This window comes from Anopheles cruzii, chromosome 3 (assembly GCF_943734635.1).
Source record: "Anopheles cruzii chromosome 3, idAnoCruzAS_RS32_06, whole genome shotgun sequence".
Classification (NCBI taxonomy): domain Eukaryota; kingdom Metazoa; phylum Arthropoda; class Insecta; order Diptera; family Culicidae; genus Anopheles; species Anopheles cruzii.
The window spans coordinates 65,515,480-65,532,127 of NC_069145.1; the positions used below are offsets into that span (position 1 = coordinate 65,515,480).

At 50.0% G+C, this 16,648-nt stretch overlaps 1 protein-coding gene across 1 annotated transcript in view; it reads left to right on the forward strand.

Annotated features, from left to right (window-relative positions):
- Positions 1-16,648, forward strand: part of LOC128274556 (protein sickie) — a 161,374-nt gene that overhangs the window by 11,425 nt on the left and 133,301 nt on the right. Inside the window, exon 3 of the mRNA XM_053012787.1 lies at positions 10,987-11,157. Coding sequence (XP_052868747.1) covers positions 10,987-11,157 — 171 coding nt within the window. The remainder of the gene's footprint in view (positions 1-10,986; positions 11,158-16,648) is intronic.

A 16,648-nucleotide genomic window follows, 5' to 3' on the forward strand; every position in this document is an offset into this window, starting at 1 on the left:
ATGTCCTTCTCAGATTCCCGATGGCTCGACGGTGAGCCAGATATTGTTTAGCTACACAGTATGTTCGATAAATAACGAGACTGGCTTCCATAAGTTCAATAAATCACGCTAGATTTTGGTTTTGGAGTTATTTTTCTTCGAAAAAGTTTCCAGTTAAGTCAATACAACGTTTGAAACGGTCAATAAATGTTTCAATTGTTTTTTTGCAGTCGTCGAAAGGAATATTCACAAGTACTCGTATTAAACGCCTAAATCGTAAAATTCTTAAACAAAAATTCTTGCACTACTCATACACTCATCATGTACATATTTTACCAAATTTAAAACAACATACAATATTTGGGTTTTGTTCGTTTCCTCACGTTTTATGCCAATAACGTTTTAATCTGCTATCCGATTTGCGAGAAATTCAATGAGTTCAATTCAAGTTCAAGTTCAACTACGTTACAAACTAAGAGATATTGCTACATTCAATGTTATTTTTCAAAATAAAATCTCGCTATTTATCGAACGTACCCGTACTCGCACAATTCCCGTTTCTTAGCCCACGGAGAGGACGTTCATTGAAATTCGTGTCTGAAGTAGATTAGCATCCGGCAAATCTAATCTAACATCCGGCTCACTTCCGGTGGCTTCCGGTGCGACAGTCGTTCTCATTGCATTGGAAATTTATGACCATTCCGTCTGGAGGAGCCGGACGCCTTCTTATAGCACTGGCTGGCTGTTGTATAGGCCTTGATCTTGATTCGGAGCCCGTCCACTAGTCCACCGTCACCTTCCGGTAGGAAATATGAAACAAATTCATTTTAAAATGCACTCCACCGAAGGACGCTCCATTGTGGGCCGAGGTCCGTTAGCCAGGCTTGCGCAAATGGGATGCCAAACGAGAGCCTTGTTTACGCCGTGACTGCAACTGGTCCGTAAGGTGATCCGGTCCGGTCCGTGCAAATTGGCGACCGACCCGAGGGATAGCTTCCAACGTGGGAGCCTCATTCTTCTCGCTATCGCCGCAAACCGCAAGGTCGCAGGGAGCGTCACAGAGTTATGTTTGTTCTACCTCAGCGCGTAGCATCGTGAGCCAAAATTCACAAACTCTTCCAGTGCTAACGTTTCGGTGCCGGGGGTTCGGGTTCAAAATTCATTAAATATTTATGCTGCGCGTTCGGTAGCGACCCTAGCGGTGCTCGTATCAGCTATTTGCTTAGTCCCTACCCTGCTGCACAACATCAGCTGCAGGCCGTTGGGGAAATTTTGCGTGCCTTCGATGGGTTGCGGCTACACGTCGGAGGAGGATGTTTATTTTTGCATAAAACGCGCCTTGGAGGCGCACACCGTGGCAACCGACAGCAAAGGGCGTGCAAATGGGTTGCCCTGTACTTGGCTAATGAAGTCAACCGGGGGCCGAAGCGGTCCCGGGAAGCCCCATCTGGCCGCGGGGAGAGAGAAAGAGTGTGTCAGGTTGTGTAAAAGTGTGTAACAATTCCACCCGCCCCCGGTTGGCGGCGCAATTTTGTGGGTCGACAGGTCGTGACGTGGCAGGCAAGATGGCGGTGAGCGGCCTGTGAAATGGGTTGAATAAATTATAATTGAGCAATTGTGCTGAACTGATATCGCTTAAGTGTGTGGCTCAGGGGTTGGCGTAAATATTTGTTCTGGAGCTGAAAATGATCCGCGCCGCGGAAGAATGCCTGTCTTGGGGTATCGTTATGTCAATTAGGCCGGATACTCTTACCTGGGGGGTGTTATTCTTGAGCTTTGTGAGATAATCAGCTGCACTTTGGGGTGTGTTTCTTCATCTCCGTGCTGATCCTCTGCTAAGCCGCGTGTTCGGCACTCTTCATCGCAAGCGCGTCACCTGGGCGTCGTGTTGATTAATTACTCTCCTGAACGAACGAAGAACAACAATGGCCAAAACCCACTCGTCATCTCTCGTGGTGGAGTTCGCGGTCAGATGGCAGTTCTGATGGCGTCGCTGGCACTGGAAGTCCTGAGTCGTGGAAAGTTTTCGGTGAGAAAATCCAATTACCATGCAAATGAGAGCTCCCATTGGGGAGCTGGTCTGTCCTGTCCTCGGCGGGACTCAGCGGGACATCGAAAAACAATTTCCCCGTGTACTAGCATCTCCCGTAGCTGACTCGGTCCGGTGGCTGTGTGGTCAAATTAGCACTCATTAAAGGGAATGTACTGAAAAGGGAAAGCGACCGACTTCTATCAGCGGACTCTGCGTGAAACTTCCGATTGGAAGACGCTTCCCGACAATCCTTTCTCTGTCCTCGGCGACGTGCTGCCCGTAGCGAACACGCCCCGTAACGATGGCAGAAAAAGTAATTATTCTCCTCAATAAATTATCCGAGGGGATGCTTCCGGAGTGTATGAGTCTTTCCGGGCTCATCATCTTCGCCGGAGAGGCACAGAAGAACTGGGGGGCCTCCACCCGAGGAAACGGGCTTTCCTTCTGAATGCTGATTTGACATTTATGAACACCCGAATGGGAGGGTGACCGTGTTGTAACATGATGATGATGAAGGAAAAAAATGCCATCTCCGTTCGGGCCCCGCTGCTCATGACTTCCGCCGGGCGGGAGCCCGTTGCGGGATGTTGTTTCAAAATATTGCTACTAGAGGGAGTGAGCGCGGAGAACGGCATTCGCGTCCCTCTTGACGTGGGCCTCAATGGTTCGTCAGGCTGTTGCCCGCCATTGTTATCTTGTAATCGAAACCGATGTAAATTTTATTGCCATTACAACGGCGCGTTGATTGCCGACAGACTGGGAACTGACAGCCGGTTTTTGTGGAACCTTTCTCGAAGGACTACGGGGTTGACCCGAGAGCACACGATGTATCAGGCGTCTCCATCGTTCATGGGAACTCCGGGCCCAACAAGGAACGGTTCATGCAGCGATGCAGAGGGTGTAAAATCCTTCACTAAAACCCCGGGCACGATGCGTCTTGGCCGGGGTCGAGACGGACCGCCGGAATGCGTGTAGCATCGATTGGAAAACCACCGGCAACCGGGCACCAGGAGCTTCTCCATCATGCAAAGTAGGTCAGCGCGTTGAAAGCGGCATGATTAGCATCACAATGAGCACCCTTTTGAGTGGCCATCACAGCCATGTTGGCGTGTCCGCAGAGTAATGGAAAGAAAGGGTTTTTCCAACGGCCAACGGGCTGTGGTGATTCATTATTCACCGGCGGAACCTTAACGGTGACGGACGCTTCACCTGGCAGCGCCTCGGTTAATGGGTAGGTGGCAAGATGAAAATCAATTACTTGCCCCTCCGGGGTCTTTCCTTTGTCGGGCGAATGGGGCGGGCAAAAAAAGGGTTCCTTATTGATTAGTGAGTAGTATGATGTAAAGTGGATCCCGAGCGACTGGAAAAAAAATTTAATTAAAATATGGTAATCGCGTTAGCGGACGAGTTGGCGTGATTGTTTGGTTCATAAATAAAAGATTTGTGTTGCCGCTCGCCCACACAAGCGGATTGCGGTGTCCGTTCCACAAAGAAAAATTCTGCCCAGACGTCTGTTGGTGCCTCTCTCTCCCGAGCCCGAGTGATCCCTTAGTTACTGGATCAATCACGCCAATCAATTAATTGGCCGAATTAAGGTAAAGTCAACGAAGGCTTGCGCCCGGGCCCTACTCGGAGGGTCGGATAATTTAATTAACCTTCGGCCGCGGTACCGTTCATTTATGTAATCATTTATCTCTTGCGCTCCGGCCTTGCTTCTGACCTTAGTTTTTGTTTTCTTTTTCCTCCGTTTCCGTAGGTAAGCGAAATCGATCCGACCGAAAACCCAGCCCCCCAGAACGGAGGATCAACGACTTGACATCTTAATACGCCCGGAAGGGACCCCGGAAGGTCGCTCCGTTTTGGCCTGGTTTAGCAACGACCGTGTGTTTTTTCTGTCTCTCTTTTGGGAGTCGCCCGTCCCGATGCTCATTTAATGTTGCAAAAATAGTAACACACAGAACAGAACGGCAACCCGGTTTTCGGACAGTCACGGATGGTCGAGCCGAGCCGAGTCAACAGATGGCTCCAAATGATGGCCGGAAGTCCAAAATCAAGCAGGAGCTACTGGAGGCGGTACTGCGGAACCTAGGAGACGGCGCGACGATGCAGTTTCTTTGTGGTCCTCGCCCCGAGGAATGTCTTGTTGTTGGCTAATTAGGTTTGATTTTCTCCCCATCATCTCGGGCACGTCGTGTCCGCGTCGGAATCGTTCGCAGACGGAAACGGAATCCGGCAGAACACTTTGGGCCACACAATGGTTGTCACGATCAGATCGGTTGTTGCCGTTTCGGGGCCGGGTGGATGAGTTGCGGAGTGACAGCACTGCCAACACTTGTGCGACTGTGAGGGGTGATGGCGTGTTAAAGGGAGTTTCCTCATACTTATGACCATTCTGATGCTGCTTTTTGCTTCTTATTTTCCACGACCGAAAGCGGGAAAGATGAATTTTCTTTCATCGAAATGTTAGACGATGGTTCCATGTTGTGCGACGCCTCGGGTGGATAGACAAGAAAATACTATTTTCTTTTCATTACCAGCGTCTTGTAAGGTTTTCGAGTGGTAAAAACGAAAGTGAAACCACATTCACGGGTTATTGAAGAACGAAAGGACAGGAGGTCCCTGTATGAAAGGTATCCTCGCACGTACGAGATAGCATCATGTCCCGGAGTTCCGAACGAGGATAGCATGAATTGAACACGCCACAGTTGAAATAATAATGTTTCGTTTGCTTCCAACGCTTGGCCAGGAGCGGAAAAAGAGGAAAGAAGTCGAAAGGAATACCAATCGTCTTGACTCGATTCATATCCTTCGGCGTCCGGAGCGCGCGGCACGTTTATCCATCGAAACGTAACACATTGCTGGTCGTACACCATTTTTAGTTCGGTTTTATGTTTCGTCTTCTTCATACGTTCGGTAGACCGTAAGATGTTTGGGTTGCGCAATATTGGACATTTATTGGTTGCGTTTAACAGAACCGGAAATGATGGCAATGGACCAACGAAAAAAAAGGATGCCTTTCAAGAATGGCTTTTGTACGAAATAAGTGACCCCTCCCTTGTTGGTGGAGAAAAGAGAAATTGATGCTTTTATGTTTCGGCATCATAAGTTTCGTGAACGCCTGAACGCATGAGTCACCAGCTGCAGTGCTCAGTGGAGTTAATCTAGCTAAAAGCAGATAAACTCGTCGTTAATTTATCAAACCTTTCACCCCTTATCTTAAACGAACGAACGGGAATGGTCTGCTAATGTTAACCGCCCCCCGATGAAAGGTGACATCGGGGCGGGACGGGACCGAACCCAATCGCCGGTGGTCAACCGGCCAAAGTCGAAAGGTCTCTCCGAAGTCAAAAGGCGCTTGTCGCTCGTTTCGGATGTGTCCGAAAGGTCCGGTGTTCCCCGGCGGCCCGGCGCTTCGGATGAAGCCATCGAACGGTCAAAGGGAGTCGAGTGCGTAGGGCCGAAGGTCAAAGTCACCAAAGGCGACTGCTGACAAGGGTCCGGACCGGGTGCGAGATCCCTTTGGTCCAGTGTTGCGCTCCACCGTGTTTGACTAATTAAAACATGTTTATTTTATGCTGAAGCCCAACCCGGGACCTGGAACCGGACTGGGACCGGACAACGAAACTTGACACCCGCCCAACGAACCCGTTCCCACGAAGTCCGAGCCTCGGAATGGAAGGTAGCATTCGCAGACCCGACCCCGATAGGTGGGGTACACAGGAGAACATGGGTGGCAGATTGAAAATTTATGGACACGACACTCGGCTTTCACTCTCTATGCTCCGGAATCAGCCACCCGCAGTAACTTCCCGGAAACGGGTGGGCAACTGCCCAATGGACGTTGAGGCCACCCGGAGGTCCTTACGATTAGGGAACCACATGTTTGATGTGCTCCCCAGCACGGCCCGTTTGCGGAACAATTTGGTGCCTGGAGATTTATTTTCTTTCCGCATGTTTATGTATTTTTGCCCACCGGACGTGGCATCATTCGTCGGCAGGACTGTCGTCCGTCGGCAGCGCAAACAACAAACAAATACTGAAACAACAACCGAAAGTGCGCAGAATTGTTCCCTCACGTGCAAGCCTCGGCCGTCGCATAAATATTCAAAGACTGGCAGGCTTTCGCAGGAGCCAAGCTGCGCTGCAGCAGGCAGACAAATGTGCCTCCGGGGGATTCGGCATCGGGTCCAGCATCGGGATTGGGACCGAAACTCTCGGTGGTCAACTGTGGATTATGAAGCTTGCAACACTAACCCGTTGCCCGTAGATCACTTTCGGAAATGATCGTACAATCAACGTTTCCGTCGTTTCCGATGATGACGGGATATTGCAACACGTGCGACCGGAACGCTTCCCAGGAGATACGAGGACATAGACGACTGGAACTGACGGATGGAAAATTCTTTGATTATGCAATTCAATTCAAGAACATTGTCTGGATTCTTGTTTGTCACCAATTTCCGGTGCAAATTAACGAGTTTTCGAATACCCCAGGTTCTTCCTTGTGGTCAGGATACGCTCCGCAAAGTACGATGTGTGTCATTAAATAATCGGATTTTGTGAATGCATTTCTGCCCCGGGATGTATGCAGTCCGTCCACAGTGGACGGGATATCCTGAATCTTTCGCCTAACGTTGGCAAGCGCTTAAGTTTTGTAGGGTCCTCATGCTCAACTTCAAACGACACAAAGAGAAAGAACCCTAAACGATTGCCATAATGGAAAGGATGCAATGTCTAAAAGTCGAATGGCTGAGTCGAATGCATGCGAATGAAAACCGCAAACAAACTCCCGGGAAGCCAGCGAACCAGAAACGGAAACATAACCATTGTTGGCCAGATGACTCCGAATCCGAGCTGGGTGTGGATAGAAACTCGGACGTATGGGGGGAGTTTTTTACGAAATTCTGGTCAGTAGGAGAAGACTTGATAAAAGTGAACGGAACAGCCTTTTGGAATGTCCACTCACTAGATGAACTCTGCTAGAAGCATCCGGTGTATCGATTGTGGTTTGAGTTTGAAGTATCTGAACCGACACACTATCGCCACCCTTTCCGGATGGTTTCCCTCCTGGTAGAGAAATTCTTTTCCTTTATTCACCACTCAGCGTGGTATTTATTCGCTGGTCCAGGGAGATACTTTCGAGATTGAACCAGGGTACTACCAGACTCCGTACACACGCTATGGTTACGTCGGACTTTTCTCTGCACGAACCGGACCGGACCTTCTGGACTTGCAGTTTTTCTCTGGAGCTTTCGGGGCTGCGGTTGTGGCTGCAGGCTATTGCTCTCAATCTACTTAGCACCGTGCTACTTTCTGAGAACATCATCTGCCACGATTGCACTCACTATGCACAGAGCATAATGGAGAAAAGTTATGTGGGTTATTTTACCAGAAAAACTCACCTATGATAAGAACGGGACCAGGACGAGAAATTGGGGCAAACTTGAGGTCCTACAGGAAATTGGACTTACGTTTGATTAACGGAGAATGTGTTTCAGAAATTAAAGAACTCTACACCTGAGCGAGATTCGAGTCGCATACCCTTCCAGTAACGATACGGTGAAAGTTTCTGAGTTATTGTCCCATCCGCAGGGTGCTCCGGAAAACGTAGACATCACAGGCTGTGCCATTACTCACCATCTTCTTCTGTTGGGCCATCACATCCGTGTGTCGATGGATGTCCAGAATGTATTGAACGGTCCACACCGTTCGGTAGGAGACTTTTCGTGTGGGACATCGGCACTCCCATACCTCGAGCTGGCTCCTTGTCAGGGGGTGTCGATCCGATCGTCACGGTACAACGCGTGATAAACGAGTCATTTATCCGCCATTGACGGGAGATAGATGGACTAGATTACACTTTTAACCGTACCATGCAAATACCCTCCAACCAATCAAGAGACAGACAGAGAGAGAGTGAGAGAGAGCGAGGAGTCTCTTTGTACACTAAATACAACCCAAACAAACGCCCTCCACTCTCAGTGTGTGGCTCATCAGCCCCCGATGCTCCGTTATAACGAAACGATAGCATCGGAACCCCTTCGCTGAGTGACGTGTAGCGACAACGGCGCGCCAGATGTACGGGAGGACAGCACACACACACACACACGGTTTTTTGAGAGGGCGACTGATAATCGGATGATTTGGATTGTAATCCCCGCGTGATTTGCGAGGTGGAAAATCCGGTGGTCGACTCCACCGTCGACGTGGCCATAATTCCCGCGGCCGCGAACCAAAGCGGACCCTCGGGCTCGGACCTGGCCGTGGTGGGTCGGCCGATTTATTTATGAATGTTGAGCGCCCTAAACATGCCAGGATGACAGAAACCGGCCACTGCCATGACTTTTTGTTCGCACTTTAAATCGGTGACCGGTCGCGGTTCGACACAGACCACAGACGACGCCAGGGAGTTGCAGGCGCTGGCCCGTTGGCTCCTGTTGAAAGTCGGCTTTATTTCTTGTCAACCTATTTACGTCCATTTCCCGCGATGATGCATACGATAAATTTTGGTCAGAATTGTAACCCATCCTGTGGCACCTGTTCCGTGGACGACAATAAACTACATTTCGTCTGTAGACGAAACTGGTTTAAGATAAATTTACGGTCTTACATTTCTTGAAAATCGTTTAAATTGAGGGATGGATGGATGGACACAAAAGGACATTAAGACCAGTAAAAACGTAAGCAAAAAGAGCAACATAAGCATAAACATTTGTGAAATCGTGGATTCATCACTTCCCACCAACCGGTCCGATGCAACGATTTGTTTATCGATAATCCAAACACACGCGTTCATCGAATCTGTTGTTGAAGGTTTTCGGTCCAATGCGAAGGCTGCTGCAGCCGCAAGGACAACGGACTCAGTGTGGGAAATGGAAAACCAAAGCACAGAGAAAGGATGTTTCCGGAGTAATTGGTTTTCGATGGCAAGCCCAAGCGCTGGCCAAGCATTCACTTTTTTAGGCCCCGTTTTTATGCCGGTCCCTTAATCGGTGCAGCTGCTGGCGTGGCGATGTTGTACACGCATTGCAAATGCACAATTGCAAAACATCAAAACAAATGCATTCCACACAGCGGGAGACCGGTTGCTGATTGGTACCAATCGGCTTCTGTTTGCTGTTGTCCGTGGTCCTTGGGTGTGTTTTTGTGTGAGGTTTGGTCAGACAGTCAACATGCGGTAAAGGCCGTGTGAGGTCTTGGCGTGTGTGACGAAAGGAGGACGAAGGGAGTCCTGCAAATCGGTGACATCAACACCCCGGCAGCGATCAGGTCTTGCGTCCGGATGAGTAATTGCATTTCCGGGCTGGAAATCCGGGCAACCGAGACAACCGACCACTCCGGTGCCGGGTGTGTTTGGCCAGACAGACCGCTTCAAACAGTGCCGATTGAGTGCAAGGTGTTCGAACATGATAAATGTCATCATTTGTTTTAATCAAATTGTAATTTTCCATACCCAAACAAACCGAGGTCAGCCGGGTGGCCGACACCTCGCTACCGATCGGTTGCGTTTTCCCATCGAACACGTGACGGTATTTACGGAAGTGTCGATGTTGTTTCAAACGGTCCTGCGCCACGCATGGCGCCAACGAGAAGAGAGGCAATGTTTCTGATGCAATCGTCGCCAGGCCGCCAATCGGTTTAAATATTGATTCACCACCCGGCGATGGGAAGGCGATGAAAAGTGAAATTGCAAATATTTACGCGCCCAGAACGCAACAACATCGTCGTCGACGACTGTGTTTGTGGATTTGAATCTCGTGTCCGACTGTGTGTCCGTCTGTGTCCGGAGAGTAGCAACAGTTTGGGGTGATTCAATTAGTGTTTAAATTATGCTGCACGTGATGCGGCCCGTGAGGCGATCGATCTGACGGCGATCTGGCTCTGGCTTTCGTGTCGGAACGGTTTATCGGAAACTCTGGTCAACCCGACCGCGGCCACTGCCAAAACACTGTTCCTGAGGATTATTCGCTTAAAGCAATTTGCGGAGAGATCCCGATAGCGATATGCTCACCACCCAAAAATGGCGACAAAAAGACGGCCCCGAAAACGGGACAAATTGCAAATTGAGTATGAAAATATAATAATGAGAATCATGAACACGCGCAACTACCGAAGCCACCGCAAGCTGCCCAAAATCGCTTCCAATAATGGTGGTGGGTACAAAAAAAAAACAAAAGGCCGTATATTAAATTATGCAAATTGTTTCTCTCTCGATTGAAAATGCATAAGCCAGAATCGGCGCGAAGGAAGGACCGCAGCATGGATATTGCATCACATAAACAAAGCGCCCGTGTCGGTGTCGCAGCCGCGGCACTAATTATGTTGTGGTTGGGTCAATGGCTACCGGTGAACCAAACGATCGTCAGGTCGGTCCGCTACAACAAGTGCATTTTACGGTCCAGTCCAGCCGTGTTGCTTGCCCTAAAGTGGACCAGCAAACACATGCACACAGCCAGCAGACATGCATGCCAACTTTTGGCTGCAGCCTGTGGAGCATCTCCAAATGCCATCTTCTGAAATCAGACGCTTATTGTGCGTCGTAATGAACGACCATCAACAACACGACGGGATATGAGACGCTTCTTCGTGACGCTTCACCGAACAGCAGGTTGCCGCTTACTTATGCTTACGGACGGTAAATAATCGATGAAGGAACGTCGGGCTCCTTCAGACGTCCCCAAGGAATTTCTGTGTCCATTTCGCCTGTCCCTTCGAGCAACGTACGACCAAGTGATTCAAATGTGGCTCTTTCGGGTGTTTCTTCGACGTGATGACGATATTTTGCCAGTGTCTCTTCTAGGCGCGCCGATCCTTCGGTACGTGCTCCCGAATGGCTGGCCATATGTTACACATCCATTTGCAGAACCATATTTGCCCCGAGCTTCTTGGGTCGTTGAATAAATTTAATAAAACTAATGCGAATGCGCTTCGTCCCGGTCCCGCTCTCAATTCGGTCTTCTCTTCCTTCTTTCCAGATCTACACCGACTGGGCCAACTACTATCTGGAGCGGGCCAAATCGAAACGAAAAGTGTCCGACCTGTCGGCCGACTGCCGCGATGGGCTGCTGCTCGCCGAGGTGATCGAAGCTGTCACCACCTTCAAAGTACCTGATTTGGTGAAGAAACCAAAAACTCCTCAACACATGGTGAGTGGCAATGATTGAAATACGCAATGTGTCTCTCTACAGTATTTTCGTCCGGACGGTGCGATATGCAAATTACGCCATGCAAATCTTAGATTAGCTCCTCTTCCTTATCGTACCACGGCAAGCAAAATCGGGACATCGGGCGTCTTTTCGGGTTCGGTTTCGTGTCGACTTGTCAAACGCAATAAAACAAATGTTGAAATCGTCGCGACGCGGCTGGTCTGCCTCTCGGAAGGAGTCCGTGCCGCCGAGCGGAAGGCGATAAATCAATTACCGTCATAAATCTTGCTTATTAATAACAATCAGTTCACCATAAATCATCGCCCAGTGCTGTCTCTCTCGCGGGCCACCCGTTTGATGCCCGCCGAAGGCTCGCGTTGCGCGATCCGTGCCTATTCCTCATTCATTTCCATTTCCAAGAGCCTTGGCTCCAGATTTTCTCCGTCCAGCGGACTTCTAGTCGGCTCTACGCGGTGCCCACACTCTCTCTCTCTCTCTCTGAGGTGCGTTACGTGCGCTTTTTTGTTCTATGAATAATTAATTTAATGCAGCCCGCGCCACATCCCGGGTGGCGAAAGGGTTCTAAATGTGGCGCCGCTTACAGTGCACGGCGCACATTGTTCTGTGTGGTTGAAAGTATATTTAAATAAACATGGAGCATAAAATGGTGCATAAATCATGCTGCCATTCTTCGGACTACAAACGTTTCTTGTTGCTATTCTGTTGAAATATCCCTACCTCTCAGGAGTTATGAGAACCGTGCTCGGGACACATTGCAAATTGACTTAAGAAGGCTTTCAGCTCTGGCCGGTCCCAGGTGAACGTCGGTCGATGGAAACGCATTACTGGCGCACGGCATTCGATGCACGGCGCATCGAAATGGAGAATGAAAAATTGCTCTATCACTGCCTTCGACTTTCCCTACTTTTTCCGAACCCTCCCCTGAGAGGTTTATCAGAACTGACCGGGCATGCCGGTTAGGGCCGGGCGTGTGGAGAGTAATCATCAATTTAATCAACGTTCTATCTAAATTGAAAGTAATTCGCCGTCTGTCCGAAAGCACTTTGGGGCCGTGCGGCGCTGCGTTGCGGGATGCGCTTCGATTTGGTTGCAGGCCGTCCCCCGACGATTGGAGCAGCAATTGCGCCCTGTTATCGCCCGTCATCGGTCTTATCGGTGCCCGGTGCGACTCTCCCTGGCTGATGCTCGGTCCAGCACGGCACCGTGCCCAGCTGTGCCCGCCGAGAACATAGAACGAATTCCGCGCCGCCTCGCAGCGGGTGGTAAGTGTTTTGCTTTCTATCCCGAACCGGACCGCGTTTGTCTTCGATTAATGTTTCCGATGAAAGCATGCTGTGCCACGCGTTGTGGTTGACCCGAAAGCGAAGCGCGCGATGATGCTGCATGTGAACGCCGTCAGATGTGTCTTGACCGCTCGGGCCGCCTTTCGTATCGTACGCCGGCCGACGGACGGTTACGGGCAATCGGGACGAGGAGCTATCAAACATCGGTTAACAATCGGCCGCGTCTCGGCAGGCGATGTGATTTATGGAGACTTCTTCGCGCGCAACGAGGGCATGACCCAGCTCTGCTCTTGCTCCACTTAATGGCCGGCCGATCAAATAACAATTCGTTTACCAATGGCCGCTACTCCATTTCGGGGGTTGTTCCATTTGTCACCTTCAGTGTTCACGAACTGCCATTACGAAATTGATGCAACTTCTGAGATGCAACCTCATCTGAATGAGTATTTCCCCTAAAGGTATATTGTACGACCTTGTAATCTGTGGCAATGCGCAAACAGCAATCTTTTGCCGGCCCTCAAATTTAGCGAACCTGAGAACGGTCCCTCCTTCAGCAAGAGATGCACCTTGTGCACGAAGGAGTTGACGAAACAGCCGCAAGGATGATTAATATGCACCACGTTTAGTGTGCAACGTGGCGCCAGCGGCTGTCTCGCGTACTACGGAACAAAAGCCATAATCGTCACGACACTTCAAACGGCTCCACGGAATGTCGCGCTCCGTTGTCTTCGCCACCCGCCGCACGGCTAGACGTCATTAATAACGCGATGGACGCATGCCACAACTGGCCTCCAACAGCCAGTGCCAATACTCGAGCGAAAGTGAGTGAGCTGCTGCATTAAGTTCTACAAAATACGCGTAAGCTTCAGCTAACAAAAGTGGAAAATATTTATTGTACTGCCGTGGCCACTGGATTGCGTCGAGTAAGTAAGAAGTAGCCAGGAAACGGTAGACCGCCCGCCGGCAGGCGGCGCCCGTTGACATTGGTTGACGCTGATTGATTTCGAGCTTTATGATGATTCGCTAGCGGCACGCCAGCCACTGGAATCCATGACTCCATGCTGATTCGGTTGAACTTGTTCGACTCGAAATCTTTACTTTGGCTTACGGTGATTGCTTCCAGTATTATGTTTGCCACGAAACAGTTCCCCGAAACGTCTGTTTGGGCGTAAAAAGGGAGACGTAGGAATGTTTTTTTGGTGCATCTTTTGGCCCGTAATTCGCCTAAACAAATTTATTATCGAAAAATGGTTAACGCCGCCATATTTTGTTTATTATCGCTGTACGTTGTGGCACGTCAAGTGATAAGTTTTGTATGAATTATTACGAAACCTTCGGCCCAACCAAATGTTACGAAAACACACAGCCCCTTAGCTTTTTGTTCGAAGCTTAGCGGTGTTACCATAAGACTCAACTGCCTTTTTTGCGTTGTCGAACGTTGGACGAAGCTTTTTGCCACTTCCGCTATCTGCATGCTGTTTCCAAATTCTTCTGTTCGCAAAAGAAGTGTTGACGGTGCGAGCTTTTCCGCTCACCGGCAGGCGGCAAGAAGTCGAAGTCCGATACACAAAACACATTCCGATGGAAAGATTGGGTACGGAGGGGTTTTTTCGGGGGGCCGCTCCTTCCGTTCCTATCGCCTGTTTTATTTATCGTTCCGGGGGGTTAACTTTGTTACGTGAGGCCCGCGAAGCGCGGCCTCTACCTCAGACTCTACGTCGTAACCTGCGCGCTAGACGGACGCGGGCCAGACGCGTGATGTGAAGATATTTAAATCAATAAATTTCGGTCGGTCGGTCGGTCGGTAGGTTCTGTCCCGGAGCGGAGCGTGCCTTTATTATGTTCCGGAGTAGTGATTTTTTGGGGTGGCCTCTGACCGAAAGAAACGTTCCTATGCATTCTGGGCCGGGGGTGTTTGGGTTTTAGTTTCCAGTCCGCGGCATCGCGTTTGGGCCGCGATGGTAAACATATGCTTTCTAACATGGACCAGATGTGTTCTGATTTCGGAGTAGCTCAAGTGTGAGCGGGCAGCACGGCCGATCCACTGGCAACTACTATTGGTGGATGCCAATAGTAGTGCACGGTGCACGACTACGCGTCGGAAGTCTATTGAACGTGACTTCTTCTTGTGGCGAGTACGTGACGGCATCGCGGCGTCAGAGAACGCGAGCATTGAGTGGGCAATCTAATGAACTGCACATGAACTGCGTCAGTGGCACGGACGGTAGATCGTGTAATTAGGTCAGGCCGACTTCTAGGCACACTGCGAGGCACTCGGAGGATTACAGGGAATAAAGAGTATACTCAGCCGTCAAAAACATTTCATTCCCGAGACTGAAACTGTGGTTATGCCAAGAAACATGCCATAAACGAAAGGAAAATAAATTGGGATTCGACACGTAGATGCCGATCTAGCTCGGGATTAGTTTGTTCAATAAACCTTAAGCTTACATCGAATTCCGGTGCACCGAGCACCACTTTTACTGCCTGCGAAGATAAACTCACTAGCGTCTAGAGGCAATAATTTTAGTGGATTTATTAGAACTAGAAGTGCCGATGCTAATGCAGTCCGGGCTGCTGCTGTTGTGGTTGTTGATTGAAAATAAACTCTGCTCTGCTCTGCTATCTTATCGGCCCGCTCCTCTGGGCTTAATTATTAGTTTCTCCAATGATGGTGGTTCGCACTAAGCCACTAAAAGCTTTCCGGTGATGTTGTTGTTACGATTTATGACTCTCGTGCGCCAGCGGGGCAGCGTTTCAATTGCATCAAATCACCCGAAATGGTGCATCGATGGTGCAAATCATTTTATTTGCAATTTCTCTGCCACCACGCGCTCTAATTACTGGTTCCGCGGGTGTTTGCTTAGTGTTTGCATATATGAGCAGCGATATATTTTGTGCGGAAGTGGCCCCCAGCCTCAACAACAACCCGCTCTATCGGGTGCGGACTCTTCAGAACTATCCGCAGTCTGAATCTCGCTGGCAACTGACTCCATCCGCGGCCAGTTCGCGCGAAGGCGGCGAAGATTAATGATGCACAATTAAACAACAAACGGTTCCAGCTGGCTATGTATCGAGGCAATAATTGCTATTTTCCTGCGCTGTCAGGGGCTTACTTTTTCAATGTTGCCGGCCGATCGGTTGGAATTTTCGGCATTTCGACTCGGCGTTTCGGCGATTTACGGCACCCGCGGGAGCATCGGTATCTCGTGTCGGAAAAACCAATAGCTCGGTGAGTTCGTTGGCCTTCGGAGCCTTCGGTGGTTTGGAAAAAAGACGGCCCCGCGGTAAGAATGCCCAGCTCCTCGGGGAGCGATTCTGGAACCGGATCGGATTGGGTGCTACCTTCAATTAGACGCGTCCGGTCAACCAGTGGCCAGCGGCCAGCGGCGGATTAGGGTGACCGTTTCCGGCCGGTCGGGCATCTGGTTTGCAACGCGATGGTTCGTGATTTTTTTTTCCTTGAGCAAGATTGTGGCACTATCAAGAGCACGGAACGGCGACGCCACAGAAATACCAGAAGTCTCGTCAGCAAAAAATCCACGATCCACGGTTTATGAGGTCCCAGTTGACGGAGCAGGATTTGGAATCTAACGAACATGCCAATCGAATCGCGTTTCTGGAAACGCTAGCAATTCGTATACTTCGCGTGCGTCGGTCGCGGTTCGCAGATTGTAGCTTCGGGCAATGTGTCTTTGAATTTGAATTGCTTAGACCAATCAATTATAAGGCGGTTCGTGAGGATCTTCGAGTGAAGGTTGATAAAACATTTCACTACTCGTGATCGCCATTAAAATCTCTGTCGTCAGCTCCCTAACGAACCGAGTATCGAACGCAAGGCGACGGTCAATTTGGCTAGCGCTGGTGATATATTACTGACCAAAAAGATGGAGTCAATTTATCGCACAGGTGGACAGTGCCAGCCCGAAACATAACTCACACCGCCGCCGCCGAACGGAGTCGTCATCTAAAAATAGCAATTTTATGCTGCTCCTAAAATTGGACGTCCCGAGACGCCCCGAGTGCTGACCACCACACCCCGAGACCATATGACAGCTGGCCTCGATGTCATCGATGGCCTGGGCAACCAGATCCCGATCGGCGACTCATTACTTTCTTGCCGTGAGTCCGTGCGTCAAACTGCGAGACGACGCCGGCCACGGAACCGAACCGACGGCCACGCGACG